The sequence below is a fragment of the Siphateles boraxobius genome, unplaced genomic scaffold, assembly GCF_051911475.1.
Source record: "Siphateles boraxobius isolate OS27281-9 unplaced genomic scaffold, OSU_SipBor_1 12, whole genome shotgun sequence".
Classification (NCBI taxonomy): Eukaryota; Metazoa; Chordata; class Actinopteri; order Cypriniformes; family Leuciscidae; genus Siphateles; species Siphateles boraxobius.
In genome coordinates, this window is record NW_027508722.1 from 29,105,596 (window position 1) to 29,126,230 (window position 20,635).

A 20,635-nucleotide genomic window follows, 5' to 3' on the forward strand; every position below is an offset into this window, starting at 1 on the left:
TAGGTCTTAAAGTGACAGCGGCCTAATAATGACAAAGAAAAAAATCATTCACTGCTCTTGACTGAATAACTGTTGTAGCATTTATAAGGATTAATCTGTTTAATTTATACAGTGAAGACTGTCCAGTGTTATTTTATATTTGATTATTTAATTCAATGTCTCTACCTGAAAACTACAGTTACTTGTCTTTACTTGTTTTAAATTTATATTAGTTAGGCTAGTTGTTTTAGCTGTGGTATCGAAATTGAAAAAAGAGAATTGTGAATTTTCACGGGTAGATTATTTCTGTCTGTTGGTGTCTAACCACCTGTTTTTGCAAAAGCAGTTTCATGGCCATTGGAAGGTGTGACAAAAAGTAAAGGTAAATATCTAAAAATTAACCAAGAATAATAAATACTGTAAAAAGTAGTTGTTATATAATAAAAAAAACTTGTTTTTGTAAAGTCACCAAGGTAATTATTTTATAAAAATGGTATGTCTGATGACATGTACACCCTAATTTTAATCTCAGCAAATAAATACATCAGAGCAGATGAACATAAATCAAAAAGCATGTTAGACGGAAGTACTTTAAGCATTTGTACAATACCCAATACGGAACACCATCCACAATCATGCATGTCCCTTTATAATGTAAGAACATCCAGGTCATTGTAATAATGTTCTGTAAACATTCAGTACTGTGCTGGTAGATAGTGACTGAAAAACAATTCAAGTTGACAATTGATGCGCATGATGGGCAGTGGGGGAAGCTAAAAAAACCCCAAAACATTATGCTTTAGATAGATGCATATCTCGCTCTCTTTCTTCCTTTTTTTGATAAAAGTGCACTCATTGAAAAGCCCTACAACTGAGTCTTTCTACCTTGACATAAGCAAACAGACCAGAGGAAGAGCCCTTAGTATGAACACAAAACATATCCCTCTGATCTATCATCAGACATCATTAATATACAGCCTTGCTTTAATGCAAGTCTCCTGAGTGAAAACAGTCATTGCAGTTCAAGTGTACACCCACATGATTGTTTTTGAATGAACCTTTGGACTGCAGAACTACTGTAAGAGGAGTGTAGTTTTGGCTGATTGAACACACTTCCTCTGAGCATGGCACTGGTCATAAGCAGTCGTACGCTATCTATCACACACTAGCATGACAAACATGGCACTATGTAAGGTACCATCTGTGGGTGGGGATTATTTATTTTGGTAAGAGAGAGTGTTTGTGCCGTTCGGAGCATTAAGCGCTGGCTAAAGCATCTTCAGTGTCTGTTCAGTCTGCAGAACAATCCGGTGAGCCGGTAATCTCGAGCATTTATTGCAGCTGAGAAACACGCAGTGGAGTGACACTGCTGAAGTCCAGGAAAAATGGGCCTTCTTGTTTGGGCAGGAAGGTAGTGGGGATGACATTGTAAATCCCAGCAGGGAAGTTCTCAACATCCATATAACAGAAACCGCATCTGAGGATAAAGAGATCAGATTCTGTTACATAAGGTAGGATAATGAACCATTTTGAATCGATTTTAGAGTACACATTATAAATGCGCCTTATTCTTTGAACTTCTTATGCAGGCCATCAACAAAGCTAACAACCATGCTACTGCTATCAAGATGAGATGGTGGATAAATATGAGGTGCCCCGAGGGACATTATTCAGAATTGCATGCACATACATGTACTTTTCCTCTCACATACACATATGAAACCAAATTCATTCACATACTATAGTGAAATGCTCACACACATACAAGTGAAATGCTTTTACAAACACAACTGAAACGCTCTCATACATACAACTGAAATTATTACGCGCACACACACAACTGAAATGCTCACACACACACAACTGAAACGCTCACACACACACAACTGAAATGCTATCATACATACAACTGAAAATATTACGCTCACACACACAACTGAAACACTCACACACACACAACTGAAATGCTCACACACACAACTGAAATGCTCTCACATACACAACTGAAATGCTCACACACACACAACTGAAATGCTCTCACACACAACTGAAATGCTCACACACACAACTGACATGCTCTCACACACACAACTGAAATGCTCACACACACACACAACTGACATGCTCTCACACACACAACTGAAATGCTCACACACACACAACTGACATGCTCTCACACACACAACTGACATGCTCTCACACACACAACTGAAATGCTCTCACACATACAACTGAAATGCTCACACACACAACTGAAATGCTCTCACACACACAACTGAAATGCTCACACACACAACTGAAATGCTCTCACACACACAACTGAAATGCTCTCACACACACAACTGAAATGCTCTCACACACACAACTGAAATGCTCACACACACACAACTGAAATGCTCTCACACACAACTGAAATGCTCTCACACACACAACTGAAATTGTTCCGCCCCAATGATAATGAAATAAGCAACAATCTTAAAATGTTTAAATTTATTGAAGTAACAAGTAGTATCAGTATAGTAACAAGTTGTATCTAAATACAAATTAACTATCTACATCAAATAACAGCAAGTTCAAAAATAAAGAAAATAAAAGTGCAGCTGTGTCAAAATTTGTATCAAGTTCAAAAATAGAAAATAAATAAAAGTGCCACTCGTCATAGCATCCCCTGGTTGGGGGATGTGGACTAACATAATATTGTAGGCTACTTAAAAACGTGAAATAAAAAAAAAAAGTATATATTACACATATTAAAATAGACATAACATTTGATATGGGATTAAAATGATGTGCAGTGTATAAGATATAAACTAATAATTAATTATTTTAATATTCCTTTGTTCCGATTAGAGCATGTGAGCGGAGAGAGAGAGCGCATTTCTGAATATTCCTCCGCTCGCTCATTCCGCTCAGGGTCGCGCGCGCAATCCAGAATGTTCTGCTGGCTCGAAAATATGTGGAATAAGGGCTGTCTCCGACTAAAGTTTTTTTCTAGTCGACTAGTAGCTGTTCATTTAAGCCGTTAGTGGACAAATCGCCCCATTATATTAATTTAATTACTTAAATAGGCTATACAGGATAATGAGCGTTATATTGCCGCACTCAAGCTCACGCATAAAGCTTGCCACAAAGAACCGGCAAAAGTAATGATTATGAATGTATAAAAAATAGCAAGGAGACATTTAATTGTTTATTAATAAACTGGTGTTTTCTGTGTTGCTGCAAAGATGAAGTTGACGATGCGGACTCGCCATCAACGAATAAAGAGCATATAAAGGAAAATTTCCTCCCGTTTGGTGCGCGCCACCTGTCACGTCTCTATTCCCCACCAGTGGGGCGCGCCACACACTTCGAGAACCGCTGGTGTAGCGCGATTGGCGGGCGAACGAACCATAGGAACGAACGGTCAACTTCGGTCGCTTGTATTGTGAAAGGCGCGCTTTTGTACTATGCCTTCTTTCAACAGCTTCTAGTTCTTCGTCTTGAGGTGCACTACTGCCACCAACTGGACTGGAGTGGGGACTTTAACCACCTTCCGTTTCAACTGAAATGCATGCATACAACATACTGAAATGCTTGCATACAACATACTGAAATGCTTGCATACAACATACTGAAATGCTTTTCAGTTGTGTGAGTGAGAGCGTTTCAGTTGTGTTTGTAAAAGCATTTCACTTGAATGTGTGTGAGCATTTCAGTTGTGTGTGTGTGAGCATTTCAGTTGTGTGTGTGAGAGCATTTCAGTTGTGTGTGTGTGAGCATTTCAGTTGTGTATGTGAGAGCATTTCAGTTGTGTGTGTGTGAGCATTTCAGTTGTGTGTGTGTGAGTGTTTCAGTTGTGTGTATGAGCGTAATATTTTCAGTTGTATGTATGAGAGCATTTCAGTTGTGTATGTGAGAGCATTTCAGTTGTGTGTGTGTGAGCATTTCAGTTGTGTGTGTGTGAGTGTTTCAGTTGTGTGTATGAGCGTAATATTTTCAGTTGTATGTATGAGAGCATTTCAGTTGTGTGTGTGAGTGTTTCAGTTGTGTGTGTGTATGCATTTCAGTTGTGTGTGTGTGAGCGTAATATTTTCAGTTGTATGTATGAGAGCGTTTCAGTTGTGTTCGTAAAAGCATTTCACTATAGTATGTGAATGAATTTGGTTTCATATGTGTATGTGAGAGGAAAAGTACATGTATGTGCATGCAATTCTGAATAATGTCCCTAGGGGCACCTCATAGATAAACCATTAAACATTTTCCTCAGTCACAAGACCATTTTACAAATGATCAACTACTGTATATCTGACCTAGATTTCTTTGTGAGACAAGGCTGTGCTTTTCAAGCATTTGCATGCTGATGCTAAATTGGAAAAATCTACACAGTTTTGCAGTTTTGTCTATGCACGTACAGGGATATAAACAGGCCAGCTGACTGTTAGTATGCTAAAATAAATATATACCAGCCTGTATTCATAATAGCATGCTTTTTCTGCAGGCATACCAAAATATACCAAGGGAGTGCCAAATGGGTCAAGGCTCCTATGTGGGTATCGAAAAATGTATAAATTACCGTTCAAATTTTTTTATTTATTTAAGATATTAATACTTTTATTCGGCAAGAATACAAGACTTTTACATTGTTACAAAAAGCTATATGTAAAAAAATGCTGTTCTTTTAAACTTCCTATTTATCAAAGAATTCTAAAATCAGCATAAAAAAATGATTTCTGAAGGATCATGTGACACTGGAAGTAATGGCTGCAGAAAATTCAGCTTTTGCAATCACAGATATTATATTATATAAGTGTATTGATATAATAATATTTCACAATATTCCTGTTTTTACTGTATTTTTATTAAATAAACACAGCCTTGGTGAGCATAAAAATACTTATTAAGAACATAAAAAAAATCTTTACAACCTCAAATATTAAAATGATACATTTTAAGGGAGGTTCCTTGAAAGGGAACATTTTATTTGGGGGCCTGGGCATCTAAAATCTGTATGATACAACTAAGAACAACTAAGATTCAAGGCTTGTTCGACTTGAACCGGCGCTGCACAGACCGATCGGTTGATGACATCAAAGTACCGCGAGAGCGATTCAAAAGCATAAGGAGCCGTCTGCTCTCTAATCGCTCTCGCGGTACTTTGATGTCATCAACCGATCGGTCTGTGCAGCGCCGGTTCAAGTCGAACAAGCCTTCAGTCTCTCTAAGGTTGGATACCCCACCTTTCCAATAGCCTACTCTGCTCTGATTGGTCTACCGCTTTCAGAGTGTGCCGGAAATGAAGCGGCTATTACCATTTCTGAATTTAATCTCCGACATCACAAATCAAACTCTTCCAGGCCTCAGCTGCAGTGTTTGAGGGTCAAAGTAGATGTTGTTCATGGGTAGTCATTATTCAAATTTGTTACACCTACGTAGGTTCGTGCAGGAAGTAAGACTGGAATTACTGACGACTCGTTCAGGAATTTCAGAATCGGTTCTTTCTATTGGTAAAACTTTGATCGTTGAAACTTTGCAGACCTTTACCATTCACAAACAGCTACACTACACACTACATAAAAAGGTATTATTTGGAAAAGCATAATCTACTCATTGAAATTTAATGCGTAATGCCCACTGTTACACACTAATTCTAAAAGCATTAAAGGCAGTATTTAAGAGTATGCAAAAAGCAGTACACTAGCATTCCATCTCTAACACAGCCAGTGTGCCTAATATGGGAGAGTGGAAATGGACACAGGATTTCAGACATTGTAATTATCTTTAAAGCAATAAAATAGGCATCTAGTTTTCTTCATCACAAAGAGAGTATTTCTTTACCGGTAATCTCCACTGCCCCTCTTTTGAGAGCCTGATGATCCAGCATCCCCTGCAGTAGAAACGGTCACCACCTCAAAGCCCACACTGTACTGCCTGCAGTGAGAAAGCCAAACTCGTTTATATTCACAGACATCACGCTACATCATGCATCCTCACATCACTGAGAACACACTTTCACACTCAAAGACAGAAGGGTTCTGAATATGCGTAGGTGTTTCTTCCATGAAGGAGTGATTACAGAGGACGGCCCTTTAAATACTGGTGTCAAGGGTAATCTGACAGCCCGTGAAATCTTACCCCCTTCTTATGGCAAAATTAACTTTTTTGGGGCATGTTATGGCAATTTATCTTTACAGTCATTTTATTAAACAAAATACAGCCATTAATAACTTTTATATTATCACATATTGCATTTCATTAAATATATACACTATGCGTTAGAAAGTTTGGGTTCGGTAAGATTTTCTTAATGTTTTTGAAAGAAATCTATGATGCTCACCAAGGCTGCATTTATTTAATCAAAAATACAGTAAAAAGAGTAATATTGTAAAATATAATTACAATTTAAATATGTTTGAATATATTTTAAAATGTAATTTACTCATGTGATGGTAAAGCTGAATTTTCATCAGTCATTACTCCAGTCGCTTCAGTGTCACATGTTCCTTCAGAAATCATTCTAATATGCCATCTGATGCTCAAAAACATTTCTTATTATTTTCGATGTTGAAAAGAGTTGTGCTACTCAATATTTTTGTGGATTCTTTGATTAAAAAAAAAGTTCAAAAGAACAGCATTTATTTGAAAGATTATACTTTTATATCCTTTTATACAAAAACTTATTGTTTTTGATCAATTTAATGCATCACTGCTAAATAAAAGTATTAAACTCTTACTGACCCCAAACTTTTGAATGGTAGCGTACAAAAAGATCACATTCTAAAACAGAATCACAATCTTTGTCTTTGAGTGTTCAGCTTGCTTAGTTATCTAAGCTAACATAACCTATGCAGGACACACCGTCCTAATCAGAGCAAACCTTTATGGAAATGAAGAAAATTACATATTTAAAAATAAAAAAAATTCTTAAATGATAAAAGCCTTCAGATCATATTTTTCATGGTCAGGTGTCAAGGGACATACATTTATCACGATTATTTTAGGGGTACCACTGTTACTTTGAAATGTAAAGAAACAAGGGAAATGTGCCCTCTGGTGGTGTGGAGTAAAATAACAAGCAGTCTGACCTTGATCCACGGAGTTCGATGAGCAGAGGGCCTGTTTTCTCCATGTTGAACTGGTAAATAGGGTTGTTAATGAAGCTATCTTTGTAGTTTCCACAACCTCCTGCACTGGCCCCCTTCCACTGGCCATTTATCTATACATTAACAGCATCAAAGAGATATGTTAAAAACAATCTGGAAATAGCTTCCAACAATAACCACCACCGCCACAGCCACCACCACCACAAACACTATAAAACGTGATAGTAGAAGTTTGAACTCACTCTTTTAGTGTGGGTGAAGGGTGTTGGGATTTTGGAGAAATTAAACTTGCATACCGAGTACACCTGGAAAGGGCATATTAATGACAGCATTTAATAATAGGATTCAATTAATATGACAATAAAAACCATCACACTCGAATGTGTCTTACCCTTAGTGTGTAGTTGATGGTGTTTTGTTTCTCATACTGAGAGACCACCAGTGTAAAGGTGTGAGTTCCAGGACTAGTGAGTTTGATCTTGGTTAAGTAGTGAGGGCTGTTGATCCTGATGCCATCAATGTAGGGAGGAGGTTCAGCTTCAGAAAAACACAAACCAGGGCACACAAAATGTAAGTAATGAACTATAAAGAAATCAGATATACACAATTTCTGCAGTGTCTAATTTTACCTGGATAATAGACTTTCTTTCCATCGGTCTTGTAAACTACTAAAGTAATAAACTCCCGATTTTGAGCAAAGTCATCCTTGAGCGAATGAGAAAGTAAGAACATCGTAAGAACTAGTACTCTCAATCTGATTGTAGTGCACTGCACTTTAATCTGTGGTTTTACCTTGTCAGTGATGTGTCTGGTGAGTAGCACCCATACTGCAGCGCCCCCTTGAGGACACTGCACCTCCAGCTTGTACTGAGGGTTATTGGCCAAACTGTAGACGTCCTTCACAGGTCCCTGTTTGCCATCCCAGCTACTGCAATAGAATAATGCACATATATTTTGTAATTATCTGATAAAATGACTAAGTCTAAGACTTATTCTCAGTTTAGATTTTTTTGCTCAGATCTAATTTTGTTGTTGTTCGGCTGTTCACATTATCTTTTAAATGTGGTCAATATCAGATTTGTATGCTAGCTTGTTTCTGCCTTTCCATCAATAAAAAAAAAAAGGTAATCACAATTCTGACTTTTTTTTCAGTATAGTGAGATATAAACTTGCAATTGCAAGAAAAAGTCAAATTTGAAAGTGAAAAAGTCGCAATTGCCTTTTTTTTAATTGATGGAAAGAATGCCTTTTTTCTCGCAATTGTTACACATAAACTTGAATATGCGAGTTATAAAGTCCGAATTAAGAAATATAAGGTCATAATTCTGAGATTTAAAAAAAAGAGATCAAATTCGCAATTACCCTTTTTATTTTGTAGTGGAAAGAAGCTTCCATAGATTCGAGTGTGAACTGATCACAGTCTCAAACTGACTTGCATACACACAAAGAACAATAACAAAATGACACGCTGTCATATGGAAGGCCACTGAATTCAGTGTTTATTCCTTCATTTCTTAGCTGATGTGCCGTGGAGGCCGGCGATTCGTGCACAGGCGATTGAGATGAAGACAAAGATAATATTTAAATATTTACAATACAATTCCTCAAGATTTGCTTGTATAGAACTGCCGAAATAATACTTAGGACTTCTAACACTTCACTGCCCCTCTACTGTCTACCTACCTTAGTAGCGGTCTTCCATATTTACCTAGTGACCAAAGAACTAGTGACATGTAAAATCTTTGGAGTGACTCCTATCAGCGTAGGATTGTGATGAATGTCACTCCAGAGTAAAAGTCGCATGAATTTCGATATGACTGTTCAGACTGAGGTCGCACTGCAAAACCCCAGACCTGTATCTGATCTAAGACCATATATGGACCATATTTATAAAAAAAAAAAAAAACAGATCTGAGTCACATATGAGCAAAAATATTTGGGCCACTTTTTCCCACAGTCTAAACATAGCCTATCACCAAAGACTTTGACAGAATACTATTGATGATGTAAAAGGAGTCGGACCTTTGTATACATGAGGATTCTTTGAACAGTGCTGGATTCCAGCTCAAGTAGATGACATCGTAATACTGGCACAAGTCTTCCCAGATGATCCAAAACACCCCTTAAAGAAAAACACAAAGGTGAATAAGACCTTTCACAACATTTGTCTCTGTTTCATTGTTAGATAAGCACTGGCTTACCATTGTCAAACTTCTGTGCAGTTTTGGGGTCAAAATTTAGGTATTTGAGAAGATCTGGTGTCCAGTTCTTTTCGTCACGTTCGCAATAGCGACCTTTCCACCTGAGATGGCTCCACGGGTTCTTCAGCTGGAGAAAGCGTTTACCCTGTGAGAACAATAAGGAGATGATGATGTTTTTGCTGTCATGAAACCTCTCTAAGCAGAAGATTTTTAACATTGACCAGGGGTCACGGGCGTCACCTTAAATTCCCTGATGTCTAGAACAGCGTAAGCATGTGTGGGCACTAAACCCCACTTCTCCCCCTCCTCCTCAGTCATGACCCCCGTCGCCGTGGTGACGAGAACATCTCCTCTGTGAAACCTGCCAGAATAGATCAGTATTGTTATTGTTAACTAATTAAAAAAACAATTTTCAGTGAGTGAAATAAAGCTGAAATGCATAAGCGGAAAAAATATTAGACGAAAACTTAAATGAAAATAGAAATGTTGCATTGGCAACTAACTGAAATAAAATAAGTTAAAATGATTTAAACTAAAACTTAAATAAAAATAAAGTTAAAGCTACAATACATTTTTCGCGCTAGGGGTCGCTAACCTCTTACAATAACAATGGCGTAGGTTGATGACGCATAAGCGGAATTATGGGACTTGCTGTCAAGCTGGTGAATCAAATAATGTTTATGGATGAGTGAAAACATTAATGTTTTTTTAACATTACTGTGGTATGAAGAAGCAGGATGCGATTGCTAATGAGAGACAGATATCAGCAGCAAACGAGTCCCCCAGATATAAAGGAATAAGAACATTTTATTCTACCGAACTACCCGCAAGTTCTGAATCATTACTCACACAGGTCAGTTTATTTGTTTTATTTGAGTGTGTTGAAAGTTATCATTTTATTCTATGTGTTAGTTTGTCTGTATGAGACTAGCAGTAATCTAGATCAACATTAGAATAACATACTGATCATATTCTAACATTTCATCATGTTGAGCTATATAACATTGATTTGTTTTATGTACATTTGCTAACCTGTCTAATAAAGTACATGCAAGAGCAGCGTCTCTGTCAAGTCGAAGTTTGTCGCGGACGTGGAGCTCTCGGCATCTCGAAAACACCACGCTGATATTGATCCTCGTTTTAGTTCTCCTTTTGTCCCAAAGTCTGTTTGCCTGATCCGTAATATTACGTTACGCACTACGCAGTTGTCCACATCTGTCGCCATGGCAGTACAAGCGGAAACCAGAGATAACGCAAATTTTACGTAATTGAAAGGTGACAAGTGAACAGGGACGGGCACTTTTTAAAATTGTGAATTTCTCTGAATTAACAAATTCTTGGAAACATTTAGGATAATGGAAGTACACAATCGCAAGAAATATATAACACTGTGAAAGTGTTTTTTGGATATTTTGATACAAAATTCTTTATATTGTACCTTTAAATAGACATATAAAATAAAAATTATTTAAAAAATTAAAGCTAATTAAAAATGTTAATATATACTACAAACTATTTATGCACAGAATCAAGACATGCAATTTGAATAATGCCAGTAAAGTACTGAAGTAGCTAAATACTACAAAATCTAAAGGAACATATGACCTTACAGTGGCTAAAAATCAATCCACACCAATGGACGTGTGTACTGTGAGTGTGCGCTTACCTCTGGTAAAGCATGCGGAAAGTGTCGTCTTTGTTAAAGGACTGATTGTCTGAGTGCATAGCAATACGCTCTGGGATCCAGCCAGTGAGAGCGTGTAAATCGATATTCTACAAATAAAAAACATACACAAACAAACAAACAAACCAACAAAAATCACGTGTCACCAAGCGGAATAATTCAGAATAATGCAGAATATAATTTTTTTTTAAATTGCTGCCTAAATTCACATATGGCATGTAAAAGGATTGCTTTTAGTGTAAATAAGTGTTGTTAGTGTTTAATTATACAAAACAGTATACACCACCCTTCAAATGTTTGGGGTCAGTATGATTTGTTTTGATAGAAATAAACACATTTAATCAGCAAGGTTGCATTAAACATAAAAATTCACAGTAAAGACATTTAGAATAATATAAAAAATGTCAATTTCGAATAAATGGTGTTATTTTTGTTATCCTTTTATTTATCATAGAAACCTGAAAAAAATGCATCAGGGTTTTTCACAAAAATATTAAGCAGCACACCTGTTTTCAACATTGACAATAAGAAATGATTCTTGAACACAAAATCAGCATATTTTAAATTATTTCTGAAGGATCATGTGACACTGAAGACTGGAGAAATGATGCTGAAAATTCAGCATTGCTATAAAATGAATAAATTACTTTTTAAAATATATGAAAACAGTATATATTTATTTTAAGTTGTAATAATATTTCAAAATATTTACTGTTTTAACACTATTTTTGATCAAATAAAAGCAGCCTTTGTGAGTAATAAAGACATGGTCACATAAATGTTTTGTTTAGAGCAGCATCTAAATCTGAAGTGCAACTCACAGAGTTGGAGCCTGGGAAATCATATCCTCCCATGACCTTCATGTAGGCCTTCTCAATGAGTGACACCCAAAGTTCGTTGCGATTACTGGAATAGGAACAAAGCAGCTCACCGTTGTGGTCCACGGGTAGGAAATCATCAATGATCACCTGACAGAGGAACACGCACCTGAACTATTACAATAGTCTCAAGAACTTGTTTATCTTCAAACAATGATGAAGGCAACAGATAAATGGTAGTTTATTGAAGGAGGCGGAGCTTAGAGACGTTAAGTACCTTTCTCGGGACACCGTTGATGTGCAGCTTCACCATGTACTTCCCACAGGGGTTGTACTCTGGCTCTCCTTTCCTGTTCTGTGGGAAGATGATGCTACATACAAACACAAATAGACATTTTTATATCATTATGGGTACCCCCATTGAATTATATACTTGTTATAATTCATTAAAATTACAGGACATTTGTTCAGGACATTTTTTACATTTCAGCTAAGGACACCAGACATTCACAAGCTTGATTCAGTCCATGAGCCATCCAAAAAACAGCCTGATAATGCAAGGATTTCAGTAACACATGAGTCACACTATTAGTGTAAATATCGCTGTACCTTGTGATTAACTTTTTGCTGTAGCGTCTCTCATATGCTGCACTGATGGCCAATGAGGCAACGAAGGAACAGTCTGACACAACTGTCTGCAAGCATGAGGAAACAAAACAACATTACGCAAGCTAAAAGTTACAAACAACAAGAGCTTTTTGAATGACAAAACTGCTTTAAACAATAGGCAAAACCATCACTTTTTAATTTGTTTCCAGTTAACAGATTAGCAAAGTTTTAATAAGAAGCAAACTAGTCAGTGATGCATAAAGTGAGACCTGCTTGATACTGAAGCTGGACACAGTGAAGATCATGGTGGGGTTATTGCAGATGTCATCAGGACGAACCCAGCGTGAGAATATGGCTTTTTGCTTCGGCGACAGAGCCAGTTTCCCACATTTGTCCCTATATGGAAACACAATCATGCCACTGAGGTCTTTTAACTATTTCACATTTCACTCATTGTTATCGGACAACTCAAAAGTTGGGATCAGTAAGATTTTTAAGTCTCTTATGCTCACCAAGGCTGCATTTATTTGATCGAAAATACAGTAAAAATAGTAATTCTGTTAAATATTACAACAAGCTGTTTTATATTTGAATATATTTTAAAATGTAATTTATTCCTGGGAAAGCTAAATTTTCAGCAGCCATTACTCCAGTCTTCAGTGTCACATGATCCTTCAGAAATCATTCTAATATGCTGTTTTGATTTTCAAGAAACATTTATTATTATTATTATTAATGTTGAAAATAGTTGTGCTGCTTATTATCTTTGTGGAAACTGTGATACATTTTTATAGCATTCTTTGATTAATTGAAGGTTCAAAAGAACAGCATTCATTTGAGATAGAAATCTTCTGTAACATTATGATTTATGAATGTCTTTACTGACACTTTTGATCAATTTAACCCTCTGATACTGTTCGTGTCGATCAAAAATGACAGATTGTTTTTTTATTGAATTGAAATGAAATGAAATTATTGTACTATATTTTAGTTTGATCATGTTTTTTATTAATTTTTGTTTGTATTTTTAGGGAATTTTATGTTACTAAATTATATTTATGCAGTAGTTATAATGTATTTATTTACTTTTTGAGCATGGACCTAAACTGTCATAAATCTTGAATGCTTTGGAGCATAGACGTAAGCAGGGTCAAAAGTGAACTTGAAAAAAGTTATACAATTTTACATTTAATGTTATGAAAAATGCAAAAAATACCATTTAAATGATTATATGAAGTTTAAACTTTCGAAAACACATTTTACTCTAAAACCCATAGATCTAAAAAGCTGTGTTCCAAATTTGAGGTTCATATCTCATAAAATGAGCTTTCAGTAAGATTTTGTTTTGGCGCACTATCAAACTTTTCCAATAGATGAAATTCACCTATTAATTTTCAATGCGGTCATTTTTGACCACGAACAAGTGTGACTATTTTTTTCTGAACCATTTAACCTTTTCGAATCATGTCCATTTTTTTGTGTGTTCACATAGCAAGTGGCAAAACCTTTACCAAGTTTGATACCATTCCGATAAAGTAAAAACTTCTAACAAAACATAAAATTTTTCAGTTAAAAATGACCAAACAGCACCAAAGGTGTTAACGTGTCCTTGCTGAATAACATTTTTTTTTTTTTTTTAATGAATAAATAAATGATCTTACTGACCCCAAATTTTTGAGCCATAGTGTAAGTGTTAGTGCTAAAGAAAATACAGCTGTTGCAGCATACAAAATACCAGGGCATGTGAGGAAACCAGCTGCACTTATTATTTATAAAATGACACTCAAAGAATGTAAATAAATACTCACGAGAACGGAACAGGAAAAGCAAAACGTTCCCTAAGGTCAACACTCATGAATGGAACATATTCAATTCCATTTATCTTGGAGGTCTTTCTAAAAAACACACGAAAAAAGGAAAAATAAAGAACGGATTATAATTTCAAAAATGTCAACATGCATTATGTTGAAATCATTCTAAAAAAAAAAGTGGCTAATATTAATAAGCCAATAATAATTTTATGTTATAATGTTATGACTGATAACCAATAAATCAAAACCAATATTACAATTTCTATACTAATTTGTCCAAATAAAACTAAAATAAATCATTCTAAATGCTACAAGTGCATTTAGGCATCACAACACTATAAATGTACAGTATGGAAAAAAATAGATATTCATTTAGTAATTTCAGTGTAATTACATTTGTAGTGCTTCTGTAAGATTAACTTTAGTGAGTTTTAGTTAGATGCCAGGTAAAGATGATGGGGAAATGAGGATCCGCTAATAAATATCTGACATCATGTTTGCTCTGAGCCTACCTGAGCACCTCGATCTCCTCCGCTGTGTAACGCTGACCCTGCGGCTCGCTGGACTGCACTGCTCGGACCGGCTGAGATTTGTCATGGAGGGAGAAGTCTGGGCCTAGCGGGAAGAACTGCCTCACCTGAGCAGGGCCTTTGGATGCAGAGGAGACGGGCTTGTCCTGGTTGGCTGATTTACTAAGAGAGTCTTTCAGTCCCTCTGCCCTGGATGAGGAAAAAGAGATGAAAACAAAGGATTATAGGTAAAATGTATATCATACTGATTGTACATCATTCTATTTCCAAATGTGTGAAGCACCTGTCCAGGGCCTGGCGGGCAAGCTGCTTCAGTTTCCCCTGTAGTGCCTGTTCTGACGTCTCATTGGACTGTTTGGGAGTGAGAAAGAGTTCAAAGATTACAAGGCTACGGCTCCGTTTCTAATTACCAGAGGAGACCATATAAGCACCAGTCAGAGATATGAAACCAGAACAAACAACTTAACACCACCACCTGTTGCAAAGAATGACTACGGTTACGTTAGAACTGCTGCTACTGTAGTATCTGAGTCAACACTGTATACTTGTACAATTTTTATACTACTGTTCAAAAGTTAGGGGTACGATTTTTTTTATGTTTTTAATGTTCACTGTCTCTTATGCTCACCAAGACTGTGTTTAGTTGATCAAAAATACAGCAAATGGGTAATAATATTAATACTATATTATTACAATTTTAAAAAGCATATTTATTTGAATGTATTTTAAAATGTAATTTATTCTTGTGATGTCAAAGCTCAATTTTCAGCTTCATTACTTGAGTGTCACATGACCCTTCAGAAAATATTCTAATATGCTGATATGGTACTCAAGAAACCTTTCTTATTATCCATGTTAAAAACAGTTGTTTTTTTCCCCTAATAATTTTCAATATTTTTGAAGCTGTGATATTTTTTGTTTTTCAGGATTCTTTAATGAATGGGAAGTTCAAAAGGACATTTATTTGGAATAAAAATCTTTTGTAGAATCATAAATGTAATAAACTGTCATTTATTAACAAATGAATGTGTCCTTGCTGAACAAAAGTATTTCTTTAACTTCTTAAATTTTCAAACTTTTGAATACTAATGTAAGTGTTTTCCCCTTATGTGACGACTCACCGCTTGAATGCACAATTCCACAGCCTGAGTGTAGAGTTCAATGGCCTCGTCCGCATTTTCCTTCTCATCCTCTTCAAAAGCCTGTGTCACCAGAAAGTAAGCCCTCTCCAGATCCAACTGGTGCTTACTCTTCAGAGGGTCACTGCTCTGTGCTTGAACTGATCACAGAGTTTTAGTCAGCTAACTGAGGGGTTCCAAAAGAGATAGGCCTTACAGGAATAGTTCATGCAAAAATCAGTCCCTTTATTTACTCAACCTCATGCTGTTACAAACTAATGTGGCTTCCTTTCTGTACTAGAACACTAAAACAGAACACTAAAGGAGAAAGAACTGTGCTGGTCGTTCTTTTCAAAGCAATTACAACGAATGGAAACTTCAAAAAGTATTCAAAAGCACAATAAAGTGATTCATAAGACTTGTGTACTATATTCCAAACCTTCTGAAGTCATACGATAACTTTAGCATTTTAGCATTAATTAATGATCTTTTTAAGGAATCCATTGATGCAGTTCACAAAAGTGGTCTGAGTTCTCAAATTCAACTCAGACTCAATGATTCTGTTGCAATGTTTAACAGTTCACTTGAAGTGAAGACTAATCCTATCATATCAAATTCTAAAATTCAAAACATATGGTTTCTGAAGACTTGGAATACAGAGCATATGTTGTTTAGGTTACTTTCATGACAATTTTATGGTGATTTCGCAGTCATTTTGAAGCTTGAAAGCTCCAGTGCCCATTCATCATTCATAGACTGGAAAAGAGTAACCAGTACAATTCCTCCTTTTTTGTTCCATTGAAGAAAGTCAGAGTTTTGGAACAACCTAAAGGTGAGTAATGACAGAGCATTAATGTAGAAAAACATTATGTTGTTCTCAAATTACATAACACAACAGAACAAGGAAGAGAATTACATTTAGCTGTGAATTACGCATTAATTTGTGATTCCCAAATTGCTGCGCTGCATTAGTCACACCACTTTCAAATAAGGTATGACCTATGTAAGCTTTATAAAGGTTGGGCTGTGGAACATATGACCAAGCATCATGTTTTCTTCTGCAATAGGGAGGAGTAGGTTTCACTTTCTTGTTGACCACAGAGAACAACAAACAAAATTCAGCCCTGGAGGATCAACTTAAAAGGTGTAAATCTTGATACCGAGTATCACAGCTTTTTGATGGAGTCGTATTGGTATTAGTTGATGTAAACTGACCGGCACTGAGTAGAGTCTGTACTCTGTCCAGGTACTCGTTCACCTTGTCTTGAATATTCTCTAGTTTGGATCCAGCCATTCCTGCATAGATGAGAGCTTGGGCAGCCTCCTTATCAGAACCCAAAATACAAAATATGATCAATTAGGAGCTTTAATTGCCATAGTGTGGAATGCGTTGACATTTACCTTAAAGAATAGAGCCTTTTCAGAAAGATTAAAGTAAATATTACATTAAACAAGCTTTCAATGTCAAAAAAGGAGAGCTTGAAAGCTTACCTTATAGTAGAAGACAGCTTCATTGTATTTCCCCTGCTGATCATTCAGTACAGCTGACTTAGCAAATTTAACAGCATCGAGTTCAAGAGCTGTACAATCCATGATTGACGTTTAAAGAAGTTTAACGGATAACGTTATATGACAAATCATTTTATCCTGTTCTTCATTATAGGCTACTGTTCCTCCGCGAATTTGCGTTTCTTTCTTGAGTTGTTCTCGTTACGTGAACTTCCCAACCTCCAACTCCGAAATAAAATGAGGCAAGACTGAAAAATATTGATTTATAGGATCTTTCAAACTTAGTTACTCTAAATAAGGTGTGAACCATACGTGTGAACACGTAACACTTTAACTTGCTATTATGACAGCAAAACAAATGCTTAAGCCCGCAGTACTTCCGGATGCGTTGGGCGTGTCCTGCTGTTGTCACGACACGTCATTCGCTTTCAGCGCGGCCGCCGTCCAACTCATTTCCGCGAATCGGTTCCTCCAAATTGTTCATTTCAAAGAACCGGTTCGAAAAGACAATTAATATTTCATTAATTAAGCGGTGCCTTACATCAGACCTCTACCACTAATATTACATGTTATCTGGTCTAAAACACATCTTATCGAGTTTATTATTTTTTTATCGCACTGGTGACAGCAGTAGGCTACGATAAAAAATATAAAAATAAAAAAACTGGTGATTTTCACCGAGAAGGGGACACAGACCCTTTTTGAAAAAGAAAGTAATTTTGAAAATAAATATAATTTATAATATTTATAATAAACGATACAAAAAACATTTTGCACAGTATAGTCTCAAAATCGGTTCACTCGGCGCTTTCACTATATTGTCCAGGCCCCGGCTCATTTGTTGCTTCTTTGCTTCTAACGAAAAGGACATGTTTGACCAAAAATTATTGTTATTTCAACGAGTTTTTTGTTAATTCGAGAAGACCACTACACTCAGACTTGTGAACAAAACGTTCATTCCGATTCGTGAACAATTCGTGCTTTTCTAAAGCAAATCCAGCGAAAAGATCCGATACAAAGAACAATTATTTTACGAATCGAACATCAACCTGATTCGCGAAGCAGAGTGTGGGAAAATCCACCACTCTTGCCCAGAAATGCAGTCTGCTGGAATTATTCTCGTAATTATTAAAAATTCCCCCTGACTGGAAATATTAAGCTCATGTTGTAGCTGTTGAAAAATAAAATTAGACATGGACGTGCAAGTCATTTAAGAACCCGGACCAATTTCCCCTTATAGGAAAATTATGGGGCATATAAAACAGACTAAATGGACCACTTAAAACATGTTTCTGCTGTGGTTTTTTAAAATGAAACCACTCCTTGTCAAAGATCTGTAATGTTACATATATGTCACATTGGGCGTTTATGATAATTTTTTTATGTTACATATATGTCACATTGGGCTTTTATTTCTCTTTTGGAAAAATAAAATAAATTTAGTAATTTTTCATGCTAAATAACATTTTTTTGTTTATTTTCTTTTCCACAACATTTTCAAAATTATATCTTTTCTGGGAAGATAAATAAAATAAAAACTTTTTCAGAAGTATTAGTTTTTGCATTGTATTTGCTTTACCACATATTTCAAAACCACATAACTGTGACCATAACTGTAACCTTTTCCGATGTACGGTTTAATCAGAAATAATTTTTTAGATTATTTTTTCACAACTCGAAAATATGCAAACTGAATAAAAATAAATAACTACCTCACACTGGAGGTCAACATGTTGAACATGCATGTAGTGCAATAACATTGCAAAATTCTACCTTTTCAGGTATACGGTTTAACCAGAAATACATTTTTTTATTATTTTTCCACAACTCGAAAATGTGCAAACTGAATAAAAATAAATATGGTGTTTTATACCATATGTTGCATACCTGTTTAAGATACAGGTATGCAAAATATTTACCTTAAATGTCCCTTAGGGACTTCCTGGGTTGAAAGTGAGGTATAATGCTTTAAAAAAAAACCTTTTCAGATGATCACCAGTGTTTGTGACACCCACGTCACATTGGGTTCTTATGGGTTAATTATGCCCCATAAATATTGATAAACCAAATTCTGTGTAGGCGTACTGTGTTTATTTATTAGATGATGCCTCCCCAAACAAAATGTATAGCTAATCTGGACGAAAATGTTTTTGAACATACAACAACGAATATGCCATGATTTATGGTAGCGTTACACACTATATCCATAGGCTATATCATTTTTAAGTTTACAAAATAATATATATTGTGTTATAACTCTCCAAATAAGTCTTGAATGATGTGAGATTTAGACCCAGTTTACACCTGGTTTTACTGTGTTCACCTGTGAGCACATCCTCTACATGCACATAACAAACTCATCTGACACTGTGTACTTTTAACCTAAGCTTTTGATATGAAGGTGCTGTTGGCCATAAAATGTTGCTTATGTGAAGTAATGGACTTGTAAACCCTGACCCCTAGTGTTACAAAAATTTTAATAGACTCTGTCTGGACTTGATACTCCTCCCTCCATGAGCCTTTCATGATTTTATGAGAAAGAAAAAACAAAACAAGGAAAAGACTGTTTGACTACATTGCTTAGGACAAAAAAAAAAAAAGGAAACTACCATAACCAAAATACTTTGCCAGATAACAATAAAACGTAAAAATTAATATCTCTTGATTTTTGAATAGCCTACTGCTGATTGAAGTGAAGTGTCAGATATTTTTTGTTACATTTTTCTTTCTTTTGCAGGGCACAGTATAACATCCACTGCAGATGGACTCACTTATCACGTAATGTCTATTTCAGATAAGACATTAGTTGACCATTAGAGCTGGACATTAAAGTCTACAGTGCATTAAATGCAGACAGTAAAAAGTGTCTGTCCGTAAGGAGACAGTAAACTATAAACTTGTCACTGAGAAAAATGGTTTGTATAAATTTTTCCTAGACATAACAATGATTTGACATGTTTTAAATGTCAAAACATTCGAATTTTTTGAAGAAAAAAAAAAGTTGCTCGCTTTACGTAAACATGAAATTTAATTGCTTTTCACACTCCATTGTGCATTTGGTAAAAATATGCTGTTTTGGTCTGTGTATCCTTAAAAATTGTCGCAAAACAAAAAACTATATTTAACTGTGTGAGAAATATCATTGCCTTAATTTGTTTTCACCACATAAATCACAGCTTGTTGGTTAGGCATGAAAATCACTTTGGCAACCCACTGGGTGACTTTCTCAGTAAAAACAGAAAGATAGGAAAGAGTTACAGGGAGGATTATCTCCAGTCAGTGTCTCCTTTAATC

General features: G+C 35.8%; 1 protein-coding gene across 1 annotated transcript; it reads right to left on the minus strand.

Annotated features, from left to right (window-relative positions):
* Positions 1 to 433: 433 nt before the first annotated feature.
* capn7 (calpain 7) lies at positions 434 to 17,792 on the minus strand. The gene is made up of 21 exons (XM_077217613.1): positions 17,324 to 17,792; positions 17,048 to 17,156; positions 15,836 to 15,993; positions 14,998 to 15,065; positions 14,697 to 14,903; positions 14,182 to 14,268; positions 12,643 to 12,769; positions 12,374 to 12,459; positions 12,042 to 12,135; positions 11,768 to 11,914; positions 10,929 to 11,035; positions 9,503 to 9,623; positions 9,263 to 9,407; positions 9,084 to 9,183; positions 7,854 to 7,989; positions 7,691 to 7,766; positions 7,453 to 7,598; positions 7,304 to 7,366; positions 7,044 to 7,174; positions 5,797 to 5,889; positions 434 to 1,456 (listed from the first exon to the last, which is right to left on the minus strand). Exons 1-21 carry the CDS (start codon positions 17,423 to 17,425, stop codon positions 1,312 to 1,314), a joined length of 2,448 nt encoding a protein of 815 aa, XP_077073728.1. The 5' UTR covers positions 17,426 to 17,792; the 3' UTR covers positions 434 to 1,311.
* Positions 17,793 to 20,635: the final 2,843 nt, after the last annotated feature.

What these genes read in the sequence shown, in the direction of transcription:
- capn7 (XM_077217613.1), bottom strand. Translation starts at nt 17,425, where the DNA reads ATGGATTGTACAGCTCTTGAACTCGATGCTGTTAAATTTGCTAAGTCA. An exon ending in ACAGACTCTACTCAGTGCCG is followed by an intron (nt 15,994 to 17,047) that starts GTCAGTTTACAT and finishes CTCTGTGATCAG; the next exon opens with TTCAAGCACAGAGCAGTGAC. An exon ending in GCTTTTCCTGTTCCGTTCTC is followed by an intron (nt 12,770 to 14,181) that starts GTGAGTATTTAT and finishes GTTTCCATATAG; the next exon opens with GGACAAATGTGGGAAACTGG.